Below are 26,189 nucleotides of genomic sequence, written 5' to 3' on the forward strand. Positions count from 1 at the left end.
CTCCAAATTCCTTGCCTTTCATCCTATTGTTTTACTTTGCTGTTTTCCAATTCAGTACATGAATTACAGAGCTGATGTTTTTTAATGGGTTTTTAAAATAAGTATATCATATTGACATAGAATATATAGCCACCTATGCACCTGGATTTCACAAGCACCAAGTAGGTTGAGCTTCTCCCCCACCCCCAAAAAGTGCTTATTGTTGATGGTTGAAAATCCACCACTTCAGTTAATTCCTTTTTGTATGGGATAGGTCCCCTACTAAATATGTTTCTGGTAGGTATAATAGTTCATTGTCGGTCTTTTTTCTCTTAAGGTAAATGTTGTTTTCAAAGCTCCATTTAAGAGCAATTTTTAACTTGGAAAAGAGCATGAAAGAGGAAGAAAGATGGGAAAAGGTGGAGGCTGGAGACCCTAAAGACAAGATTTTTTTAGTCAAAACTTTGAACAGGGTCAGACATGACAAGAAAATTTAGGCAAAGTTATGTGCATCTGCTAATGTAAATATAAGAAGGTCATGTTCTAAGATACAACTCAATGCCAGACACTTCCACCAGTAAGTTTTTACTAGAACTCCACCACTATCCCCACCAACTAGACAGCTGGCTTTCTGTGGTTGTCCTCACCAACCTGTTCTTGTACTTCTTCCAGCTCCATTATCCCCTCTTAGAGATGTCAGTGGAATTTCAGGATGAAGTGGGAACCTCAGCTCTGGGGGATTCACATGCTTTTGGTGCAAAAATTGGGAAACTGTGGCAATCACTAGGAAGCAAGGGACGCTAAGAGTAGAGGCAAGCTTTCTTCCACCAAGCTCAACCAGCCAAAACTATGCGTCTGAATTGCTATGGGGAGAGGAGGTAGAGATCAGAGAAGAACAGAAAGGAGAAATGAAAAGGAGAGGTATTGGCCCAGGTTTAATAGCTGCTACACCTAGGCACCTTCCCATTGCCAACATGCTCTGGCCCCACACATCTACTTGAAACTCACACCATCTATTTGCCATAGTACTAAAGAAAGGACTAGCAGACTAACACTCTAGAATTCTTTTCCCCCCTTAAGAAATGGGATAGTGAGTTACTGGATTACCCCACTGCTGAGGATGTGCACTTCCAGGATATGCTTTAAGAACTTCATTGATTGTCCACAGCACACAGCGTGTTCCTGCTTTACTGAAACTCAAGTGGAGAAGTAATTGTAGGAATGAGGACTTTACCCCGCCTTTAAAAAGACCTTTAAGAAGTCTCTTAAATGATCTTTGCCCCTGCTCTCTTATTTGGTATGGACAAGAAAGAGGTCCATAAATCCAAGAGGAAAAACCAAAAAGTCTTGCCTTCTGCCTTCAGTTTACCTCCTTCAGTGGAAGTAAACCTCCTCAGGTTTCACCATGCAACATCTCCCAGCAAAAGAGACCATTCTCCTGGCTACAGAGAAAATAAAATTCCCTCAGCTGGTCCTAATGGGACTATTCTTGACCCTGCCACTAGAAATGATCATTCCCCTTAAGGTTCCAATGGAAATAACGCTCTTTGGTTTCACTTAAATAAAAACATTTCATATAAATAGAGTGACAATAAAAATGATCATGATCTTATTACGGTACTGGATCCCTACCCATTCCCATATTTGTGAAAAAGAGCTTCTTATAGATACGATCTTTTCATTTGTTAATAGACAACTAATATATGGCTGAGAAATGAGAGAGCATGCCTTGCCTTTTTAATTTTTTTCATTAAACAAAATTTTGCAATCAGTTAAATAACTGGTTCATGGGCCATATTACACATGACTGTGATGATCAGTGCCTTGAAAGCATCTCTCAACTTTGTAACATGACTGAGGCAGCTATACTCTGAAATCATAAATATTACGGGCATGACACCAGAAAATCAGAGTCTTATGAATTCTAAAGCTACATTTTTAAAAACAGTTTCTAAATCCAATATACCTTTTGCAGTGGAATATGCTAAAAAAAAATGTATTTCTCATTTAAAAGTACTCATAACATCCTGACAAATATATTTCATAATTACTCCAACTCTTAATTACTGGTTCACATTGTTTCACTATAAAGAAATTTCTTTTTGTCATATAGATCCAAGGATAGAGCCCCTTGGTATAACCAACTTTGATGAGTTAAAAAATAAACTAACCATGAATTAGAGTGTGTGTCAATGCTTTTTTTTTTTTTAGTAGTGCATAGCTCAGAAATACGCATCAAACGGTTATTGACCTAGAGGGAATTTATCTATGGCTAATAGTGAAACTGTGCACTAATCCTGTATTTACTCAATTTGTGCTGTTTGCTCTACTAATTTTTCTAATCTTTATAGAAATAGGTTCCTTCTAGTTCTCAACCTGCTTCTGCCTTAAGTTAACCATAGCTTATTATTTCTACTATCTTTTTGTGCTACTAAAACAATGCTCACATTGTTGGATAAAATCATCTGAGGTATGTTTCAAACTTTCCTGCATTCTATGAAATGGTCATTTAGAACGAAAACAAAGGCTTTTCTTTTTTTAATAACTCTCTATTATTTTCTTTAATTTGCAGCTTTAAGGATGAGAATGGCAAAGCTGGGGAAAAAGGTTATCTGAGAGGTGTACCATCTACGTAAACATCCTTCGGAGAAGAAACTAAGAAATGTTTGCAACTTTCTCTTCTGGATATTTGGGGGATTTTTTGGGTTTGTTTTTTTTGTTTGTTTGTTTTTTTGAGATCCAAAAAATTATAATTATATCCATATTAAGCCATGTGAAAAAGCAGTAGTCATTATTTGTAAAACGAATTCCAAAAAAGCTGGGGAGAACAAATATTTAAATTTTCCAGTTACTTAACACGATTCAGTGGCAGTGGGTGGGGGGGCTGGGACAGCATATTTTTATTGTATTGATACCAAAGCATTTCTAATAAGAGCTTGTTAAATTTAAGAATAAAGTTATTTAAAATAGCCTGACTAGATCCTATTAACTGACATTGTAATTTTGCTAATACAAATAAAAGACCATAGAAAGCGATTGGACCGCATCACAGAAATATGCATCTTTAAATCTGACAAGTAAACATGTCTTCTCATTTTAACAAGGCTTTAAAACAACTACAGCCTCCTGCTAAAGGCCAATTCACTTGATTTGGCAGAGACTTCAAACTCTTTGCATACATCCAAAAGGTGCATGCAATAATTATCCTCATATTTTGGGACTGGATTTGGATTATCTTGATAGCGTACATGCTTTACAGATGGTGACTGGCATGTTCATTCTTCTGGAGATATCATCTTTTCTTTCATTCAGTTCAGAGTGAACTCCATGGTGTGATGACTATGACCTAAGGCTGTTGTATGGAGGACTCCCCATATTCTCAAAGACCACAAACCTGGTCTAATGTTTAAACAATTCTGGTAAATAAGTTAGAATCCTAATATTAAAACTTAGTGAGAAGTATACAGCATGTCATTCCTAAGTATTCATGCCAGTATGTTAAATCCTAATTGGAAGAATACTCTGATGCCAATTCTCTCATACTCTACCTATTGTACCACCCTCCACCCAACACCCTCAAAATCTACTCCCACACATCTTCCCTGGATCATGCCAGTGCATATTATCCAGTTCCCGCGAGTCTTTCGGGGCAGAAACTGAATTTCCCTGGTGAGACTATGGTGAGACCTTATGTTAGTTACTGCTGTGGAGGTGATGAGAGGTCAAAGAAACATATCCTGATGAGGACAAGCATTGACCAGCACGGCACCAGCCCCACATGACTTGTTGGCAAGTGGCAGTTGTTCTGTAGGAGGAAAGAGCCCCTTTGCTGGCCTGGAATGTTCCGGGAAATCTGGAGATTCAAATTTCAGAGGCACTTTCACACAAACACGTCAGTCCCAAGTCCAAGGGTCCCACTGCTTTTCATGCCTCTGACTTTAGCGTGACTTGTCAAAATGCACATTCTTTTGTACCTGTGATTAATGCATTGATTTTTGGTTTTGTCTTTTGTACACAAATGTTTCTTAGAACACTGCCTGGCACCTAGTACGTAATCAATGAATGAATGAATTAAAGAATGAATGAATGAATAGTTCAGAGGAAAAAGGTATAGTCTGCAAGGGGAGGCTGTGTAAACACCAGCTGGCCTCAGGCATGAGCCAGAATCTGGATGGTTCATCTAGCCCTCTTGAGAGAGGGCATGGGACAGCACTGACGTGTAGAAGTGGCCCAGCAAGGCCAGAAGATGTGGGAAGCTGGAGCTAGTCTTTTGCTTGGGGGTGAGGCTGGAACTGCTGTGGAATCAACTATCAGGTAGGTAGAGTGGGGCCTGAGTGGGGAGCTGCAGCTAGTCAGTAGGGCTGCTGTGGTGAGACTGGACTGTCCATACACCAACCCACTGGCTCCTGTGCTCAATGAAAAAGAAGGAAAGCCAGAAAACGAAAGTGAGGTGTCTTGTTGCCACAATTGCCTTCCAGGAACCCTCCAGCACCCTTTATTGACAAGACCTAACATTCCATCAGCTGGCAAAGGAGAGATGTTCACAGGGTCAGGATTACAAGGGTGGATTTAAAGATGAAGCATTAAATGATGAAGATAAAGAGGAAGCATTAAAAGGGCACAGTCCACCCGTTTTTCTACTCAGCTCCATATTTATCAAACATATATTTGAAAGCTCAAGCAATTAAAAAGCAACTCTGTTTCCATCTAATAAAATGCACCTATTCTTTATACAGAGACCCCATTTTCTCCCCCAAAATAAGGGGACACACGCTCCCAAAGGTCATTGCAGCCACTGCTAATTATATTAAATATTATGTTTAAGGACAGTTTTAGATTAACAAAAAAAAAAAAACTGAGAATACAAAATTCCCATATACCCCACACCCAGTTTCCTATTAACATCTTACATTAGTATGGCACACTTGTTATAATTAATGAAACAAGAGTGATATATTCCTAACTAGTCTCATAGTTTTTCTGATTTCCTTAGTTTTCACCTGATGTCTTTTCTCTGTCCCAGGATCCCACACAGAGAACCACATTACATTTAGCTGTCGTGTCTCCTTAGGCTCCTCGTGATTGCTTTTCAGACTTTCCTCATTTTGAAAACCCTGACAGTTTTGAAAATTACTCATCAGGTATTTTGTAGGATGTCCCTCTATTGCAAATTGTCTGATGTTTCTCTCAAGATTAGGCTGGGAACAGGAGTTTGAGGGAGGAAGATCACAGCGGTAAAGTGCCATTTTCATCACATATCAAGAGTACATACTTTCAACAGGGTTTATCACTGTTGATGTTGACCTGGGTCACCTGGCTGACATAGTGCTTGTCAAGTTGCTCCACTGTAATTTTTTTCCCCCTCTTTCTATACTCTATGCTTTGGAACGAAGTCACTATGCATAATCCACACGCACACAGTATCCACATAAATTATTTCAAATTCTCTCTGCACAGATTTGTCTATTCTCCTCCATTTATTTATTCAATCATTCACTTAAATCAGTTGGATTCATGGATGTTTACTCTACACTTGAGTTTACCCAACACAATTTGTTGCTCAAATTATTCCATCTTGGGGCAGCCAGTTGGTTCAATTGGTGAGAGCGTGGTGCTCATAGCAGCAACATGGCCAGTTCGGTTCCCACATGGGCCAGTGAGCTGCGCCCTCCACAACTACAGTGAAAACAAACGGCTTGACTTCAAATTGAGCTGCCGGTGGGCCGCCAGTTGGCTCAGTTGGTTAGAGCCCAGTGCTCATGGCACCCGGGTCGCCAGTTCAATTCCCACGTGGGCCGGTGGGCTGTGCCCTCCACACTAGATTGAAAAAAAAACACAGTGACTTGACATGGAGTTGAGCTGTGCCCTCCGCAACTAGATTAAAAACAATGATTTAGCTCGGAGCTGATGAATCCTGGAAAAACACACTGTTCCCCAACATTCCCCAATAAAAATTTTTTTAAAAATTCAAACCATTTAAGAACTACTAAGTGTTTTTTTTTAATTATTCCACAAACCATTTAAGAACTATTAAAAGGTTTTTTTTAATTATTCCATCTTAAGTCATTGAAAGCTCTTTCACTAGGCCCCTATGTACCTTTGACATGTCTTTTTATTAGATTTTCTTTAGTTCTTTTCAACGTTTTGTAGTTTTCAGTGTACAAGTTTTGCATCTCCTTGGTTAAATCTATTCCTTTTTATTCTCTTTGATGCTATTGTGAATGCTTAATTTTACTTTCAGATTTTTCACTGCTAGTGTTTGGAAATGCAATTGATTTTTGTATATATTGATTTTTGTATCCTTTAACCTTGCTGAAGTCATTTATTACATCTAGCAGTCACTTACTGGATTCCTTAGGATTTTTGATATATTATGTCATCTGTGAAAAGTGATAGTTTTTACTTCTTTCTTTACAATCTGGATGTCTTTTATTTCTATTTCTTGCCTAATTGCCCTTGCCAAAACCTCCAATGCAATGCTGATGCAAAGTGGTGAGAACAGACACTTTTATCCTAAGGGGAAATTGTCCAGTTGTTCACCATTAAGTATATTAGCTGTAGGCTTTTCCTAGATGCCTTTATCACTTGAGAAGATCCGCTTCTAGCCCACATTGGTTTTTATCATGAATGGGTACCTCTCTTTAATTCTATCAATTCAATTTTTTCATGTGCTTTGATGGCTGTTATTAGACACATACATATTTATGACTACAATGTATTCTTGATTAATTAATGCTTTAATCATTAAGAAAGGTCTCTCTTTATTACTGGTAATACTCTTTAGCTGAAAATAAATTTATCTGGTATAAATACAAACATTTCAGTCTTCTCATGTTTACTATTTCATATATACCTTTTTCCATTCATTTACTTTCAAACTATCTGCCTCTTTATATTTAAATCATTTTTGGATTTTACTTTTTTACCTATCTGACACTCTGCCTTTTAACTGGAGTATGTAATATACTAATGTTTAATATATTTGTTAATGTAATCGAATTTTGGCCCACCATTTTATTATTTGTTTTTTATTTGGTCCCCGTTTTTTTTATTTTATTTTTCCTTTCTTGCTTTTTTAATAAATTAAGTAATTTAGAACTCTGTCAATTGTTCATATAGATATATATGTATATATATACATACACACATATCTCCATATAGCTTTTTCGCCTCTAGGCATTACAAAATACATCCTTAACTTTTCACATTAGAACTTGATACTTGTCACTTAGAACTAGCATAGTGTAACTTTACAACATAAAATGCAGGCATCTTGCAACTATGCAGGTCCATTATCCTTCCCATCCTTAATGCTAACTTGTTATATGTATTACATGTACATACAATATAAACCCCACAAAACAATGTAGATCTTTTTTTTTTTTTTTTTTTTTTTTTGCTTAAACAGACATATTTATTAAGAATTTAAGTAGAGGGTCAGCCCAGTGGCTCAGGTAGTTGGAGCTCCATGCTCCTAACTCCGAAGGCTGCCGGTTCAATTCCCACATGGGCCAGTGGGCTCTCAACCACAGGGTTGCCAGTTCAACTCCTTGAGTCCCGCAAGGGATGGTGGGCTCCGCCCCCTGCAACTAGCAATGGCAACTAGACCTGGAGCTGAGCTGCTCCCTCCACAACTAAGACTGAAAGGACAACTTGAAGCTGAACGGCACCCACCACAACTAAGATTGAAAGGACAACAACTTGACTTGGAAAAAAGTCCTGGAAGTACACACTGTTCCCCAATAAACTCCTGTTCCCCTTCTCCAATAAAATCTTTAAAAAAAAAGAATTTAAGTAGAAAATTTTGAAAAAAGTTTTATATTGACCAATTATTTACCATTTTGAGTGTTCATTTCTTTGAGGATCTGTGTTCCCATTCACTATCACTTCTCTTCAGCCTGGAGAACTTCCCTTTGCATTTTTTGTAGTGCATATTCTTTATAGTGCAAATTCTTAGATGTCTTTCACCCAAAAATGTCTTCATATCTGCTCTCATTCTTGAAGGATATTTTTTCTTTGTATAGAATTTTTGTTGACATTTCTTGCTCTGTCAGCACTTTAAAAGTGTTATTCCACTCCCTCTGGCCTCCATAGATTCTTATGAGAAGTCAGATGTTAATCAAATCATTCCTCTGCATGTAATGTTTAATTTTTCTGTTTCTCCTTTCAAGATTTGCTCTGTATTGTTTTGCTTTCAAGAGATTGACTCTGACTTGCATAAGCATGACTATCTTGATATTTTCCTGTTTGAGATGTTTTCCTGCATCATGAATCAGTAGTTATCAAATTTTATCAAATTTGGGGATTTTTCTAGTCATTATTTTCAGAGATTCTCTTCTCCTTCTGAGATAATACCAAAATATTTTATCATTTAATAGGTCTCTGAGATTCTGCTTAATACTTTTCCAAAATTTTTCTTTTCTTCAAATAAGTCATTTCTATTTATCAATCTTCAAGTTCATTGGCTTTCTGTCATCTCCATTCTAATATTAATCTACCCAGTGAATTTTTTCAAATATTTTCTCAGCTCTCCAATTCTATATGGTTCAATTGTATTGTTTCCACGTCTATGCACCTTTTTATTTCTCTTAAGGAAAATTCTCTTCCCTAAATCTTTTTATTTATAGCAAGCATATTTTATTTTATATCACTGAGAATAGTTATAATAGATGCTTTAAAATCCTATTTCCTGAATCTAATCATCTAAGAAATCTCAAGGGTTGTTCTCCACTGATTGTTCTTTCTTTATAGCAAGGGTTGATAAGCTATGGCCCACAGGCCAAATCCATCCAACAGCCTGTTTTTTTTGTATAGCCCACAAGCTAAGAATGCTTTCTTACATTTTCGAAGGGTTGTATAAAAAAAAAAAAGAAAAGAAAAGAAAGAGAGAAAGAAAAGATTATGCTACAGAGGCCACCATGCTCCACAAAAGGCTAAAACATATCCTATCAGACCCGTTAGTGAAAGTTTGCCAACACTTACTTTGGAGAATGGGTCAGAGTTTTTTGGTTCTTCACATATGAATAATTTTGGATTGTTACCTGTACATCATAAAATACTAGGTTATAAAAATACTGGATTCTCTTATTTTTCTCCAATAAATGTTGCTTCTTTTGTTTTAGCATGCAATTAATTGGATTAGACTGCAAACTCTTATCCCAAGAGTTTAATTACTATATATAAGTATGTGATCGGAAATCAAAAAATTTGTTTAGATCCTTACAGGAAACCCAACATACAACACAATGTCTTTTACATACTTCTAAAGATATGCTCTAGAAACTTCAAGAAATTTCTCTTCCCTAAACCAGAGGTATATGACCAGGCATAATATAAAATTACATTCACTTCTTTGATAACAAAATAAGAAATTAAGCTGATAACCAAGTTTAAGCTCAGCAAAATCCCCAGATCCTTCCACCCAAAAGCATAATCCAAGAGCAGTAATAAGACCAATATTTGTTTTATTGAGGTGAAATTCACAAAACATAAAATAACCATTTTAAAGTGGACAATTCAGTGGCATTTCTTACATTCACAATTTTGTACGAGTATCACTTCTGTCTATCTTCAAAACATTTTCGTCACCCCAAAATAAAATGTTATATAATTATGCATTTCCTTTCCATTCCCTCCTCCCAATACCCCAAGCCTCTGGCAACTATCACTCTGCTTGTCTCTATGGATTTACCTATTCTGGATATTTCATATAAATGGCATCATAATATGTTACTTTAATGTCTCACTTCTTTCACTTAGCATAATATTTTTGAAAATTCATCCCCATTATAGCATGTCCCAGTACTTCATTCCTATTTATGGCTGAAAAATATACCACTGTATGGATGTACCACAGTTCGTTTATCCATTATCTGTTGATGGACATGTGGTCTGTTTCCATCATTTGCCTATTATGAATAGCGTTGCTATGAACATCAATTTTTTTTCCTATTTTTAATGGTGGTAAAATTTGCATAATACAAAATTTGCCATTTTCACCATTTCTAAGTGTACAATTCTGTGCATTAAATACAGTCAGTGTTGTTCAAGCATCACCACTGTCAATCTCCAGAACCCATTCAGCAGTAACTCTCTCTTCCTTCCTCTCCCCAGCCCCTATAAATCACCATTCTACTTTCTATCTCTATGAATTTGACTTGTCTAGGTAGCTCAAATAAATAAAAATCAGACAACAGTTGTTCTTTTGTGCAGCTATTTTACTTAACATAGTCTTCAAGGTGAACATCAAATTCTTTATAAAATAAAAAATACACATTTTATATATTAAAACTGCTAAAATGCAACACTATAATCAATTCAGGAAATAGGATCAACAACATGGACCAAGTACCTTTTGTTGGTATCACTTCATTCTTTCCTTACAAACGCCTTGTGAGATAGGCTTTATAGGTGAAGAAATGAGTCTGAGAATATAAGTGTCTTGCCCAAGGACATGCAACTTGTAAATCAAACGTGCACACTCAGGTCTTCCAACACCAGTCCTAAACTCCCAGTCCCTTTTTAATGTACAGAATCAGTTGTTTCCCAGTCCACCACCACTCCACTTATAAGGATGGTCAAGACAAGTAGCGATCCATGTGGGAGAGAGTGTCATGGAAAGCTGCAAGGACAGGATGATCTTGAGCCAGAACTTGATAAACTAGCTTTTTCCAGGAAGAGAGGAACAAAAAGGGCATTCCAGGCAGATGACCATCAGTGACCTGGGTGCAGAGATGATCCTGGCGGGAGCTGGGCAAGGAAGAAGCAGGATGTGGATAGGGACAGTGTGCATCCTAATCAGATTTGAAAAGAGCTTACAAGAAACCTTTCTTTCATTCCCATCTATAATGGATTATCTGAAACAAGGACCTTTGTTCTTTATTCCCCCCTTGGTTCATCAGAGTATACAGATAAACAGAATTTCAGCCAAAAGCTACATGTGCCCCTAGAGTTTCCTAGCTGGCATCTACTACATTTGTCTTTTCCTGCTGCCACTGCATCCTGGACTGGGGCAGGATGTAGAAAGGATGAATATCACTTAATACACATCAGAGTCAAAATCCTAACACAAGCCAAGTAGGCGAATATGATTCCTTTATTCAAATAACTTATGCTATAGGCTACCTGTGCACTTAAGATTGATGCGCACAGAGCAGAAAATAATAAAAACAAAAAGGTCTCAGTTATGAATGCTACCTCAACCACAATTTTCTAGAATTTACTTCATTTTTTCCAAAAATTGATACTTATTTTTATTTTATAGAGGAATCCATCTGAAAACATGATTTTGCTCACTGTTTGGGGCAACATTGCTGAAGATATAAAGGCATTTAGTTTAACAATTATTCCTATCAAAAGAAATATGTTTTAAAAAAAAACCACCCAGATTGTTTATTACAAAAACAAGGAGAAAAATTGAGAAAAGTGCAGAATGGGTATTTTCAATTTGTGGATATCAACCACTCATAACCAGAACAATCATAATTTTGTATTACTGAAAAGGTTTGGTCTATTAAGATTAAATGACAAAGACTTCTTTGGACAACTCTACATCAATTGATGATATATCAAAATAGTGCCAACAGATGAATCAGTGAAAAAGTTAAAATATCTTAGCCTCAGCACTGGAAATCCAGCAAGTTCACATATTTAAAAACCAAACACACCAAGGTCCATCTTTCTCCTTAAAAGACTTTTTCCTTGTCATGTAGAGAATATAATTTATCAAGAGAAATGTATTAAACCTTAAGCCCCTTCTAATTGAAAATTAGAGGAAATTATCTTAGCATACATTTAATTTTCTATACTGAAAAAAAAATTTTTTTAATACATTCGAAAGGAAAGTTTAGACTGTAAGTAGCCTGGCACTTAATAGAACATGAATACAGAAAATTCACAAGTCAACCCAAGCTACTTATGATAAACACCACTATAAAGAAGAAAAACAAATTTGCATATTATTTTCCCCAGCAAAAGATGTAGGATACATGGCTGAGTCTGTTATTTACATCAGATACAAATTACGTCCTTGGACCAAGCAGAAACCACAACATAATCAAAGAGAACACCTACAGAAAATATTATGCCTCCCTAAATTTTCTATTTCAAAAATGTTTAGTTTTGCTTGTTTTTTTGCTTTAGATAGTCGTATTCATTTATCACAAGGTCAGGGGAATATAAAGGGAAATATCAAACAATTGTTACAAATACTCTTGCTCAGAAAACAAACAAAAATGAAATGAAAAAATAAAAACACTGGTCCTTAATTTCAGTTTCTAACCTATAACCCCGACATCTACAAATTCTGCCTAAAAAAGGCAGCATTTTTTTCAAATTAAAATTAAGAGTTGGTGGATTTTAAGGAAAATGCCTTTTTGGGGTATTAATTAAATACTGAAAATGAATCACAGCACAAGGAAACAGGAACAAAGCAGTACTTTGGTATTATGGCGCCACCCACTGGCTATAAGTCTTCATAGCAAATATGAGACCTGGCCATAAAATAGAAGATAAATTACTTCAATAGGAAGGAAAATAACACTGATTATTCTAATTCATTAGAGCATCAGGAACTTCTAGCAGAACAGAACCACCCATATTATTTTATTAACACAAAAAAAGAGAATAACTTAGGTTCACAAGGGTGAGTTTTATTAATTTTGAAATGCAAGTCTACAATTTCCAAAGGCTATTAGACTTAAATCTTATTGTCAAAACAATTAAAACATAAAATGCCATTCCAGCTCTATTGCTGAATATATAAAGACAGTTTTTAAGCAAAAGATGCACACTTGCATTTCATAGAAATTATAATATTCATAATTTATTTAAATGTTAACAAAACCTACAGTAGGGTCAGTCCTGTTTCTCCCTTTACTAGAGGAGCAACAAAATACATAAAGCAAGGGAAATGTCCCAAAAATTGGCCTGGAAAATGTAGTTTCTCAAAAACTCCTAAGAAAGACTATTGAAATAAACTAGTAAAAATAAATGTTTTCTTTACCACAGCACCTTTGTAGTCCAAAATACTATATTTCTTTTAATCTCCTTTCAATCCTAATGACATTCTTTGTGTTCCAAAAAGTTGTTTACTTTCTTAAATGCTAACATTCTTAAAAATCTCTGCATACAAATATGTGAGTCAGTTCTCCTCTAGTAAGTACTCCCTTCCCTTTAAGACTCCAAATTACACATACAGGCTTGACATCACTTTATAGTCCACAGGACCCTTTGAATATTGATCTCTAAAGACCAGACTTCCCAATTCCTCTATAGACATGACCTGGTCTTCCAAATTAGAATTCATGAATATGCTCCAGGCAGTCAGTTTAGGCTTCAAGTTTCTTTGGCTTGATGATAATTATTACCTGGTCTGCAACAGTAAGGTCTGTGCTTGCTCATAGTTGGTTGATTGCAGATAAGAATATGATGAGAAAAGTCACATTCCCACAGACATAAATTGCTAACACTGCCTTTTTAAAAGCATGACCCTGAAAGAAAGATTGACATATGAGAGAAAGAAAGTACTATCATTAAGGCTTTTGTCAATAAATAAAAAAAGGACTTACTTCTGCTTCAGCTCCAGTAAATGACTGAAAGATCTGAATTCTAGCATCATCCAATATTTCAACTGTCAAGAACAAAAAGGTAAGTTTATAAGGCCAGTGGGTATACAGGTAAACTAATTCTCAAAAAAAAAAAAAAGCCCTGATTTGTAGCATTTGCTGATTTCTAGGATATATATTCTCCCATTCAAGCTACCAAATATTGCAAACTTCCTGAGTATTTAAGGCTCTCACAAATTGGGACAAGCTGGCTATAGCATACACTTGTCAAGGGACTTAAAATATGCTCCCTTTTTCTAGTCAATAAACACCATATCAAATTCCTAACAATCAAAGTTTTTAAATACATATGTATTTTAAACAGCAAGCCGCAGTTGGGTGGCCATCAAAAGTCCCATGTACGTATTCCTATCAAGAACCAAAAATGGCAGCACAGATATTTACTGCTCAGCTCCTAAAAGCTGCCCCCGCTCCTAAATTCACAACATATACACTAGACAACAGAGAGGTTTTGTTTTTAGAAAGCCACCTTTATTTATCATTTAGGGGGTTATGAAAACTAGATAGGCCACAAAGGACACTTAGCCTGAAATCCACACTAGTTTAAAATGTCACCCATTCTCTACTAATTTCTCTGCCCCTAATGGCTATGGTGCCCTGCCTGACACTCAGACCAAAATGGACCTTGCCACCAGAGAGCTCAGGCAAAGTAAGTCTTTCCTACCTAATTCGCTAGATTGTTATATCTGATGTATACAGCAACCTAAGTGATAGCACACAGTAAGTTTGTCAAATTTATCAAATTTGTCTGCAGCTCTGCCTTGTGTTGATTTTGACCATCTCTCCTTACTCTGTAGTAGGGTTCTCTCAGCTCCAGGCATTTAAGATTCTCTATGTATACTGGCTCCAAGTCAGACCAACATGTAAAGTAAAAAGTATGTATAATGAAGACTTCTTCTCTAAACCCTAAAATCTTCCTCTTATATTTCACTCACCATTTTTCTAACATTAATGAATATAAAAAACAGAGGCAAGAAATGTCCACAATTTCTACTAGTGACTGACTAATCACAACAGAAATGCTTAGTGAGCTACCATGTAATATTCAAACATTAGAATCAAGAAACTAATTATATGCCAACAGTTTATATAAAAGTGATTCTACATAACATGGCTTTTGACCAGGTTACCTTTGCGAGAGAGTCGGTAAGAATGAATCTCCAGAATAATCTCAGTCCCAACATGCCAGGCTACAAATCCAGTCATTGCATAAGTTTTCCATGGGCTAGGAAGAGTCAATCCTGGTAAATCCATTCCCAGGAACATTGCTGCCACTATGTTTATAAGAAAAAATATATATGTTCAAATGTAGTCACCACCAAGGAAGGTAGTTGTGAGTGTGTGTATATGTGTGTGTATTATATCAAGTAAAACACATTAAAAGAGTTTATGAGATGAATTAGACTAATTTTAAGACCAAATAATTTAGTCTTTTTTTTCTAGTCTTACTATTAGACTAGAAAGGGTATGATGGGAAATTATAATTATGATCTACCAACTGTTAAAAAAGAGGCATCTAAATTTTCCAAAAAGTTTTAAGTCTGCAATGTAAAAAGGGAGGAACTTATGGAAACCACAGATGACCGTACTCCCCTTTTCACAAAGAACCCCATAGGTTATAGAAACGCGAGGAGAGGAGGAACCAGCTTAGGTTTTTATTATGTAAGGCATAAAAATATATTGGAAAGTCATACTTCACTTTTACAAACCACCCTTCCCTGGATGGCACCACCCCTGTGGAAAGGAACTGGAGACAGAGGGCTGGGCCCTTAGCCCAACTCACAAATGACCCTCAACTTGAACTACTTAAATATTTGGCTGCCAGCATAGTTTATTCTGCTTGCAAACGTAAATGCTACGTTTAGCATTTATACACACACACACACACACACACACACACACACACACATCTTAAAAGAAGAGTTTTAAAGTCATTTTACAACCTTAAGCTTAAAACTGAAATAATGACTTAAATAGTTACCTCTAGAAATTACTTTCTGGATTTCAATGTTTAAGGCTGATTTCTCCTCAACAACCAATTACTCCAATTACTAATGCATCTAAAAATCATTTAAGCCAAATTACAACTTGCAATATGAACAGCCAGCAATTATATATGACTAAGTGGCATCACAATTACTTACCTGCTATTATTCTAGCAGCTGTTCCCATACCCCAATGAGTCCAGTTAAACATTTGCCTTCTACCAAAATAAAGAAGCAGTCAGTATTCTTAAAAGTGATGGAACTACAATTAATTCCTAAGAGAATAAAAAGCGTTCAATTTCCCTTATTGCCTAGGAATTAGATATCTGAAATTCTTAAAGCCTTTTAAGTAAATAGAATTTATCACTGAATTTTATAAAATGCAAATGTTTCCACTTAAAAACGGATTAGTTCACCAACTACTGATATCCACATTAGTAGCATTTATAAATAAAGGCTATAAGTACCTTTGATTATGTAGAGGTGGCCTGAAGGCTGCCAGAAGAGGCTGAAGAACTGCCAAACTCATCACTATACAACCAAGGTATGGATGGTAACCTGCATGCTGAACAAAGTTACATCATCTTAATGGTCTCACTCTCATCCATCAATTTAAATCTTCAAGTTAGAAATAATACACATATATGTATTCTTAATGTTTTTCTGTAGCTTCAAACATTTGATGACGATGATAGTGATGATGATGATGATGATGATGATGATGATGATGATGACAGGTACCAAGCATTGAGCATCTACTTTATACCAGGTACATACTTTACACATGTTATCACTAAGGCTCACTATGAAGCTTCACAGTGGCTTATGAATAACCACTTTTACAAATGGAAGAACTGAGATTCAGCGATACAAAGCAAGGTGTCCACGGCCACCCAGTGTGCAAATGGTGGGGGTGGAATCCATGTACAGATGCTGCCTCTCTGCTGTTATGATGTTAGATGACAGCCTACCTAGGATTAGTCTGTACCCACATGTCAGAAGCAACCATCCCAATGTATTGTAATTATTTGTTTAGACCTCCGTGTTTCCCTGAGTTCTTATAGCAACAGCCCAAACTGAAATATTAAATTTTGACATCAAATTCTGACTGGCTATAAAGTTGGGAGAGTGTAATGCAAGCACAGGCTGTGACCTTAGTACATCACTTATTTTTGATAAGCCTTATTCATTCATTCAATAAATATTTACTGAGAACCTACTATGTACCAGAAACTGTTCTGGGTGCTTCAGATGCACTAGTGAACATACACAGAGCTTACATACTAGTGTGGGAAGTCAGACAGAGAAAAAATATAATGAATAAATCATATGATATGACATACAGTAAAGAGAGCTATGGGAAAAAATAGAGCAGGGCCGGGCTCTCTGAGAAGCTATTATTTGAGCAAAGACTTGAAGAAGGTGAGGGAGCGAAGGAGGTAGAACCAAGGCAAAAGGAATGTTTGCAAAGACTATGAAGCAGGAGCATGCCTGGCATCAGGCCAGGGTGAAATGAAATGAGCTACGAGCTAAGGAGAGGAGAATATCAGTTCAGAGAGTACCTGGGAGCCAAATCATGGAGGTCATTGGAAGGGCTTTGGCTTTAACCTTGAGTAAAATTGAGAGTCATCAGAGAAACCAGTTTGGGGCACAGGAATGACATGACATGATTTACATTTTTTTTTAAATCACTCTGCCTTCCTGGTTGAAAACAGATTATACATGGGCCAGAGTTGAGGTGGAGAGAACAATTAGGTGCCTACTACAATGGTCCAGGCAAAATGGCGGTGGCTCAAACCCACACAGTACTATCAGTGATGGTAAGAAGTATTTTGTTTTAAATGTAGAGTCAATGGGATTTCCTGATGGATGTGACATGTGGTGTGCAAGAGAGCAGAGTTAAAGATTATTCCAAGGTTTTAGCCTAAGAAGGGAACTGCCAACAGCTCATATGGGGTTAGCAGCAGGTGAAGCAAGACTGAGAAAAAGGATCAGAATTCCATTTTGGACACATTAATTTTGAGATATCTCAGACAGGCAAGTTGGGCTCCTGGGTAGACAGTTGAATGTGTGAGTCTCAAGCCTGGGGTGAGGTCCAAGTTGGAGATAAACACTTGAGAATAAGCCTCAGTTTCTTCCTTTGTGACATGGGATTATTATTAATAATCCTTTGAGGTTCAAGTTTGAAAACACATGTAAATCAATTAGCACAGCTGGTCACATAGGAAGGCAACTAATGTTAGCTTGTGGTAATCATAGTATTAGTTAGAGAAAACCGCCTATAATGTTCATGTTCCTTGAATTTTCAGCACTCTATATTGAGAAAACTCACTAAGCTACATAAAATATACATAACATTTGAACCAGCCTAAAAACACATTGCAATACCAAGTAATCTGCACTGACACGCTCACTCCATCCCTGCCCCCAATCATGTAAAAAGTCATCAGATGATTTAAAAAAAAAAAAAAAGAGGGATACATGCAGAAATATCTTTTTAACCATCATTTGAGAATAAAACAGCAATCTCCTTTGACATCAAATGAATTTATACAAAAAATCCTGTTGAAGATATACTTACCCAACTCCAGCCTCCTCTGTAAATGAAAGGCAGAATGAACGCAAGGCAGGTGAGGACAGAAGTAGTTAACATGAGCATTCGATGCACCTGCAAGGGTGAAATGACAAAGTGAGAAGAGAGTTAACTACGGAAGCAAGAGGAGTTGGTGTTACAATGGGGAAAGATCACTAGATTTTCTGATGGCATGCATTCAATTGACATCTAATCACAGTTTGTGTTCAGTTGAAAACAATCTTAGTGTATCACTGAGCTTTAAAGAAACACCTAAGTTGCCATCCTCATCATTCAAAAGCAGTTGCCAAGACTTCACCGGCACAGAGAGGCAGGACTGGGTATTTCACACACAGAGCACACTTACTTGCCAAGTCCATCACTTCCTTCCAAAGATATTTTTTGAGTTCTACCACCAAGCACACAGCTATACCACATACAAGGAGACAGCAAGGAAACAGAAAATACTGTCACCTGAGGAGCTTGGGGTATAACTAAGTAGATAAGAGAAACACATGAAATGTATAACTCATTGTCCAAATCAGAACATTTAGAGTGAAAATGGGCACTGTTAATTGATTATGCCAGAAAAACTCATGTAAACCAAGCTTATACCAGGGAAAGTAGGATATAAACTCACTGTGTGCGTGTGTGTGTGTGTGTGTGTGTGTGTGTGTGTGTGACATATAGACATCATAGTTTTAAAGGTAGTGGAGGATTTTAATTGGTAGAGAGAGGACATAAAGAATTTTCCAGTTGGGAATAACCACAGGAGCAAATGGGGGTAGGGGGTGCAGAATCAAGACAGATAATAGCAAGGCAGGTAGCAGTAGTGAGAACAAATAAAGCAGACTGACCTGCCAGCCAATAGTGAGAAAAGAGGTTAGCTAGTGTCAATCTTAAAAGCTACAAATTTATATGAACATGAAGTTTTAAGAATACCCTCTTATAAAGTCAAAAGCTGTTCCAATAAGCAGTATTTTTTTTTCTACAAGCAGACATGCACATTGTATCTCAACACTTATTTACTGACCTTCCACCATATGTGCAAGTTTCTCCATGACACATGAAAGATAAGGTTTGTTTTGCTCTGTTTTGAGGGGTACTTCTTAATTCTTGTTCATGTTTCTATTAAGATACTGCCTCTTCATGGTGCTCGTCACATGCAAAGGAGCACCATGAGAAGAAATACTTCTAGTTTCTCTTCCCACCCACATAGGAGATAGGTGATCTTGATTGGTGAGCTAGGGATAGTCTGACATTTATTGGCCCGTCCACCAACCAGCGGACAGATCCATGCTTAGAAATGCAGTAACTACCCACTCTCTTTCTTCTGCTCTCCTGCCTTCCTAGGCCTATATTCAGTGCAGTGGGTGAATGCTCTTCCAGGCTCTCCTTCCGTAACTAGACATGTAAGTCAGGATCATTTGGGTCCCAAAGTGTATGTTACAACGGGATGCACATGGTCCTGGCACATTTTTCAGTTCATCCTGATTTTTCATAAAGCTGTGTCTATTTTGATCTCCATCAAGTACTTGTGCCTGTTCTCAATTGGTTAGGAAGCCAAAGGGCAAAAAGAAGAAATTATTAGGATTCCAAAATTATGACTATAACCACAAAAAAAGGGAAAGAAACCCACATGCTTTATATATTTCCATGTTGAAGTGCTCAAATAATATGGAAATTGCATTAAACGTTTTCTCCCACCTACCTGAAACCAAGCTGATTCACCAAAGAGAGACTTTGACCAAACAGGTTTGAAGAATCGGGCAATGATTACACCTATGCTAACAGTAGTCATCCATGCCACAAACATTAAGGCACCTACCAGTAAGAAAATACAATAGATGTTACCACAAACTAATTAAGCTGTTTTAAAATGACCAAGCCCAATGTTAGGAAATATAAACAAGTAAAATACATTCAACTGATATAAGCATAGCCTAAAAACACCCTACATATCACAGCTTTTACCACCACCACTATTACGTCTAACAGCTAACACTTTCAAAGCTCCTACTGTGTGCCAAGCACTGTCTCTAAGTGTTTTATATGTATTAATCTAATTGATCTTTACAGCAATCCTATGAAATGGTTACAGTCATTATTCCAGTTTAGCTGGAGGGGAAACTAAGGCATAGAGAAGTTTAGTAACTCGGCCAAGGTTACAAAGTCCGAATTCGAACCCAATACGGCTCGAGCAACTACGCTCTTAACCATTGTACTAATGCAGCCTGCAGTTCTCAGAATCGTCTCACATCTCACTCCAAAAAACAATAAAAAACAAATAAGTACATTATTTCTGAATCCAATTACTTTCAAAGTGGAGCTACTAGTAAACAAACTAGCAGCAATAAAGTTATTTTCAAGTTTAACTATGATAACATTTATTGAAACTACTAGAATGGATAATACTATATAAAGAAAATATACCAAATAAGGAAAGTTGCCAAAAATACTAATATTTTAAATTGTATTGCATACACGACATTATTCCTCTACTTTTAAATCCCACCTCTTCAACAATAAGCTGGGCTACATTTCAAATGGAATCAACTTCATCTGTAGAACCAAAGCAGGTTAGAGCCTTCTTTTTAGGCTACAGCTCTTCCAACTTGGTTTCTTTCATTATTTTAAGTACAGTATATGATAGTAAGTATAGCACTGAGTACTTGGTATACCAACAAATACTTGTACCTTGATCAGTTCTTCGACAACAAACGGTACCTTTGAAGCCCAACTACTGATAAACAATGAAAATCACAGACTAGTCTTTTATTAGTGTTTGTTTTAATAAATAGCATAATTAAGGTCTCATAAAAGTTAAATTAATTAACCCAGTGATAGTCAAGCCTGGCTACAGTTAAGAAACAATGAGGGCACTTTTTAAAACTATAGATATCTTCAAAGCTCACCTGGTGATTTTAACGTACAGCCATGGTTAAAAACCACTGAATTATCTCTAGTCTCCATTTTTAATAAAAATCAACAATCATTAACATAAATACTGCTACCTGCAAGTGTTAATGTTTCAACAAAGAAGATTTATGAACATTTGCTAAATTATGTTCACCACCATTTCTCCAGCCAGCACTGAGTCCTCAGGTAAGGTTATTCCACAAAGCAGTAATACTACTTCACATGTAACTTACCATGAGCCTTCAGGAGGAGTAAAGAACGGGATCCTCCTATGTTCTTTGGATAGTCTGTCACATCATGCTTTTCATATGTAATCAAAGGTTGCTGGGAATGCTTATAAATTCGACCTGAGTTTTTTAAAAAAATAATGAAGAATTACTTCCTCAGGAGAGAATGAATGGAAAGACAATGGTATGGCATGGAAACAAAATTTCTTAAGGTAATAAAAAATTAATAAATATCAACACAGGTGCTGTTCTTATGTAAAAGCAACATAAATATCTATGCAGAGGCATGTGAACTTCTTGGAAAATATTAAATAATTTAGCAAACCAAGAGATGAATCAAAATGAAGACTAGAAATGGAGACGTTATGGTTAAAAATAAATGGTAGTATGCGAGATAAGTTAAACAATGTCAAGTCAAAATAATTACTGTTAATATGATCACAAATCATTAAAAATGTCAAATATAATTCTTGAAAGAGAATACATGTGAAAAAAAATCTAGAATCCTAGATTAAACTAACAGAAATTGGGCTTGGGTGAAAGGGGTGGGTAAAAGACAAACAGAAACATTTTGATGCTGTATAATTTGGAATATGGTCAATTTGGACTGGGTTTGACTAAGAAACCAAAATCCCAAAGAACAGTGATGTAAATAAATTGAGAATGTATTATTATATTATTATTTTTACGTACAAATTTAAATCTGTAAATATGTAGAATTATTCTAATTAGTTTGTGTATGTGAGTATGTGTATGTGTTCATTCTGGAAATCTACCCTACAGACATAGTCACTTTTACCCAAAGATATATGTACAAGAATGTTGACAGAAGCTTTTTGTGTGACGACAAAGAAAGAAATTTAAACAAGCTAAATATCCATCATTTGGATATGTAAACAAATTATGGAACACATTATTATTAGAATACATGTCAAAAGGAATAAAAATAATTGAGAAATTTGGTATAACAGATACGAGTACATATGAATCTTTATCCCAAACAAAAATAAGTATTAGACCACAGACTACATCTCAGTAATTTCCAAAAAGAAATAATTTTTCAGAATGCAAGTTATATTTTCTATCCAAAACGCAACAAAATTAAAAATTAACAACAAAAAGCTAGAAAATAATGGTCCGCCTAGATATTTATAACACCACTCTTCTAAGTAACCCTTGGGTTAAATAGGAAATCAAAACTAAAATAAATCTTAAAAATGAATAACAATAAAGACACTTAACATCAAAACTCATGTGATGCAATCAAGGTTCTATTCAGAAGTTTTTATCATCTTAAAAGCATTTCCTTAAAAAAATATATGTAAAGCACTGAAGTAATCATTCAATTCAAGATGCATTTAAACCAACAAAATATAACTCAGGAAACCAGAAAGGAAGACTGATTAAAAATAAAACTAGAAATTAACAAACTAGTAAGTCTAAAAATCAGAAAAAACAAGCCTGTAAAAAGCCAATGAAATCGGTTGAGTTTTGGGCAAGTCTAAGCACAAGATGAAAAATTATATCACAAACAATATTAGACATGAAAAGGGTGACACAGCTGCTGATACAGAAGATATTCTTTAAAAGTATACATAAATGGGGGCCGGCCCAGTGGCTCAGGCGGTTACACCTCTATGCTCCTAACTCTGAAGGCTGCTGGTTCGATTCCCACATGGGCCAGTGGACTCTCAACCACAAGGTTGCCAGTTCAACTCCTCCAGTCCTGCAAGGGATGGTGGGCTCCGCCTCCTGCAACTAAGATTGAACAAGGCACCTTGAGCTGAGCTGCCTCCCAGATGGCTCAGTTGGTTGGAGCACGGGCTCTCAACCACAAGGTTGCCAGTTCAATTCCTTGAGTTGCGAGACGGTGGGCTTTGCCCCCGGCAACTAGAAATGGGAACTGGACCTGGAGATGAGCTGCGCCCTCCACAACTAAGACTGAAAGGACAACAACTTGACTTGAAAAAAAGGCTTGGAAATACACACTATTCCCCAATAAAGTCCTGTTCCCCTCCCCCAATAAAATCTTTTTTTAAAAAAATGACCAATATTTTAAAAAAAGTATACATAAATGCTATATACAATTTTAAGTCCATTAAAAATATTTCAAAATCTAAATGAAGTAAATAAATTTCTGGGAAAATCTAGAATTACAAAAAGTGATCAAAGAAGTAGCAGTAACTCTGGAGAGTAATAACAATAGAAGAATTTTTTTTCAATTAGTCAAATATTTCCATCCCTAAAGGCTCAGACTATGTGGTTATACAGTTGAGTTCTACTATGCCATTTTTTTTATTTTAACTTAAAGTTTTTATTTATTTAAACTCTTCTAGAGTTTATTCTATAAGATTAGCGTAACACTGAAGCCATAACTAGGCAGGCATGATACACACACCAAACACACAATCCCACACCATAGATCAAAATAATTTATAAATATAAATGCAAAAAGCTTAAATAAAATATTAGTGAATCAAATCAACTGTGTATTAAATAAAATCTGACCAACCAAGGTTTATCCCAGGTGAGCATTGTTCACCATTCAAAAATCTATGAAAGTAATGATAAAATACCTTTTCAACATCTTCCTGAAAGACATTAGATGAAATCCAGCACATATTCATCACATGGACTGTTTGTGAAGTTAGGAATAGAAGAACATATCCTAAACACGATAAAAAATATCCACCAGAAAAATACAGCAAACATGACACAACACTGACTAAGAAGGAGCATTCGCATCAAAATCAGGAACAAGACAAGTATGTTTGCCATATCAGCACTGCCGTTCCACATTTTTCTAGGAGAAGTAAACAATACCTCAAGACAAGGAAGAAAATAAGAGCTATTAACCCTGTTATTATTTGCACAAGATATGATGTTTATCTAGAAAATCCAAGATAATTAATTGGAAAACTAGGTCGCTATATTCAAGGTAAACATTCAAAAATCAATAAGTTACCTATACACCATCAAGTTTAGAAAACTTAAGAAAAATAATCCCATTCACAATTTTGTTTTAGAAATCTATAAAATACCTATGAACAAAGTAACAAAAAATATATTAGCCCTATATAAGATATAAAGAAAATCCCAGGATCTGAATAAATGGAATACCCTAATTTATTCTTGGATAGGAAGAATCATGATTGCAAAGATGTCAGTTATGCTCCAAATTAATCTAAAATTTCATTGCAATTCCAATCACAACTCCAATAGGATTTTTAATGAAATTTGACAAATTATGTCTAAAGTTAATCTAGAAGAACAGATATACAACTAAGAGGCAAGAATTCAGGAAAAAGAATGCTGGGACAAGAATCATGTTCTATCAAAATTCACAACCCATGATAATGCTATAGTAATTTTAACCAACGCAGGCAAATTGATCAATGAAAGTATAAACTAGCAAGTTGTTTAATGTACTGATAGTAAATGATAAAGAGGCTTTTTTTAGTATATGATAAAGAGCCTTTTGAAGTAGTGGAGATAAAATGAACTATTCAAAAAATGGTGTTAGGACACCTGGTTATTCAATTGGCAAATATTATATATGGCTTGTTATATAACAGAGAAGATCAGAAATAAAGCAGAAAATGAGAAGAGTTTCATGTAACAAATATCTAGAGAACAGAGTGTGAAGAAGAAACACTATCAGCAGCTATAAAAATATCAAAAAGAAAAGGATAAAGAAAACTATTGAAAATGACAAGAAAGGCACCGAATAATAAAAAAAAAATAAAATACTGCATTAGTAGAGTAGCAGTGATGAAAGAAAAATCAGACTACATTCCCAACAGCCTGAGTCAATTTGGAAGAAAATGTTATTAAACTTTGATTCACTTACAGAGCATGGACCAAGCATGAACTTAACTTTCATCAAAGCAGAAGTCCATTATAATTCTGGAATTCCCTTGTACGACTCCATTATAATTTTAAAGTTCTCTCTAAGGAAAGTTGAGTGTTTAGCATTATGTGACCTATGGTATTCCTAAATTGTTAAAATAACAGGTCATATAATAACAGGGTCTCAACTTTGTCAATTATTTAAATTGGTAGATTTCCTAATTGTAAATTACTTATTCAAGCCAAATGAGTTCTATCTTTCTGTTCAAACACTCAGCACTTCACATGACTGCTTATTTCACTGTAGGACAATGTCAGCATTCTGGGGGTAAAACAGCAGTTAGAAATAAGGTTTCAGTGAACACACAATGGGATTTATAGATGATATAATACAGAACTGTACACCTGAAATCTATGTAACTTTACTAACAATTGTCAACCCAATAAACTTTAATTTAAAAAAAAAAGAAATAAGGTTTTAAATGGATTTTACTGAAATTGGGTACATTTTACATTTATATGGGTTACAGAAATCATATGCTTGCAATGAAAAATGGTTTCAACCTCACAACGTTTCAGTGCGTTTAAGCAGAATGTAACATACAAATGGTACACACATACATACATATATATATAACATAATATGTAACAGACGAAGCAATGATTTATGCAGTTATTGTACTTTGCTCCCCAATCCAAAAAAGCTGGAGAGTGAATTTCCTGAAACATCAATGTCGAGGTTTCTTGAGGTTTGGTTTGGTTTTGCTTTGCACTCCACCAGTTTTAAAAAATGAGTCTGTGCCCTGATATATATTTTATTAAAAAACATATTCATGTACTATGGTTGTAATCCATTATGAACATTGTAAAATATATTAAAATAGAAATTTTTAACAAGATAAAACAAATCAGAATACAAAGTTCTAGCAGTGTTTCCTCTATCCCCTGGACTGCCCTACAATGTGTACATCTTAGTTGGGAGAACCCTGTCCTAGAGCAGCAAGTTATCAAACCACAGTATAATTACCTGGGG

At 35.8% G+C, this 26,189-nt stretch overlaps 2 protein-coding genes across 7 annotated transcripts in view; one reads left to right on the forward strand and one right to left on the reverse strand.

The window, feature by feature from the left end:
• PALMD (palmdelphin) overlaps window positions 1-3,015 on the forward strand; it is a 47,540-nt gene extending 44,525 nt beyond the window's left edge. For both annotated transcript variants that reach the window (XM_019747046.3, XM_019747047.3), the window contains one exon: window positions 2,552-3,015. In XM_019747046.3, the coding sequence (XP_019602605.3) occupies window positions 2,552-2,595 (44 nt within the window). In that variant the 3' untranslated portion in view covers window positions 2,596-3,015. The remainder of the gene's footprint in view (window positions 1-2,551) is intronic.
• A 2,654-nt stretch (window positions 3,016-5,669) lies between these two features.
• Window positions 5,670-26,189, reverse strand: part of FRRS1 (ferric chelate reductase 1) — a 45,695-nt gene continuing 25,175 nt past the window's right edge. The window contains exons 9-17 of one of the 5 annotated variants that reach the window (XM_074319323.2): window positions 21,314-21,427; window positions 19,873-19,985; window positions 18,171-18,257; window positions 16,057-16,154; window positions 15,749-15,807; window positions 14,735-14,878; window positions 13,548-13,609; window positions 13,347-13,469; window positions 5,670-5,796 (exon numbers count right to left, since the gene is read on the reverse strand). In XM_074319323.2, coding sequence (XP_074175424.2) covers window positions 13,377-13,469; window positions 13,548-13,609; window positions 14,735-14,878; window positions 15,749-15,807; window positions 16,057-16,154; window positions 18,171-18,257; window positions 19,873-19,985; window positions 21,314-21,427 — 770 coding nt within the window. In that variant the 3' untranslated portion in view covers window positions 5,670-5,796; window positions 13,347-13,376. Of the gene's footprint in view, window positions 5,797-10,606; window positions 10,729-12,334; window positions 12,471-12,608; window positions 13,470-13,547; window positions 13,610-14,734; window positions 14,879-15,748; window positions 15,808-16,056; window positions 16,155-18,170; window positions 18,258-19,872; window positions 19,986-21,313; window positions 21,428-26,189 lie in introns of those variants that run through there. The other 4 variants (XM_074319324.2, XM_074319322.2, XM_019747063.3 and 1 more) reach the window with 4 other exon arrangements.

The sequence above is a fragment of the Rhinolophus sinicus genome, chromosome 7 (genome assembly GCF_057876585.1).
Source record: "Rhinolophus sinicus isolate RSI-liver-muscle chromosome 7, RSI-T2T, whole genome shotgun sequence".
In the NCBI taxonomy this organism is placed as follows: Eukaryota; Metazoa; Chordata; class Mammalia; order Chiroptera; family Rhinolophidae; genus Rhinolophus; species Rhinolophus sinicus.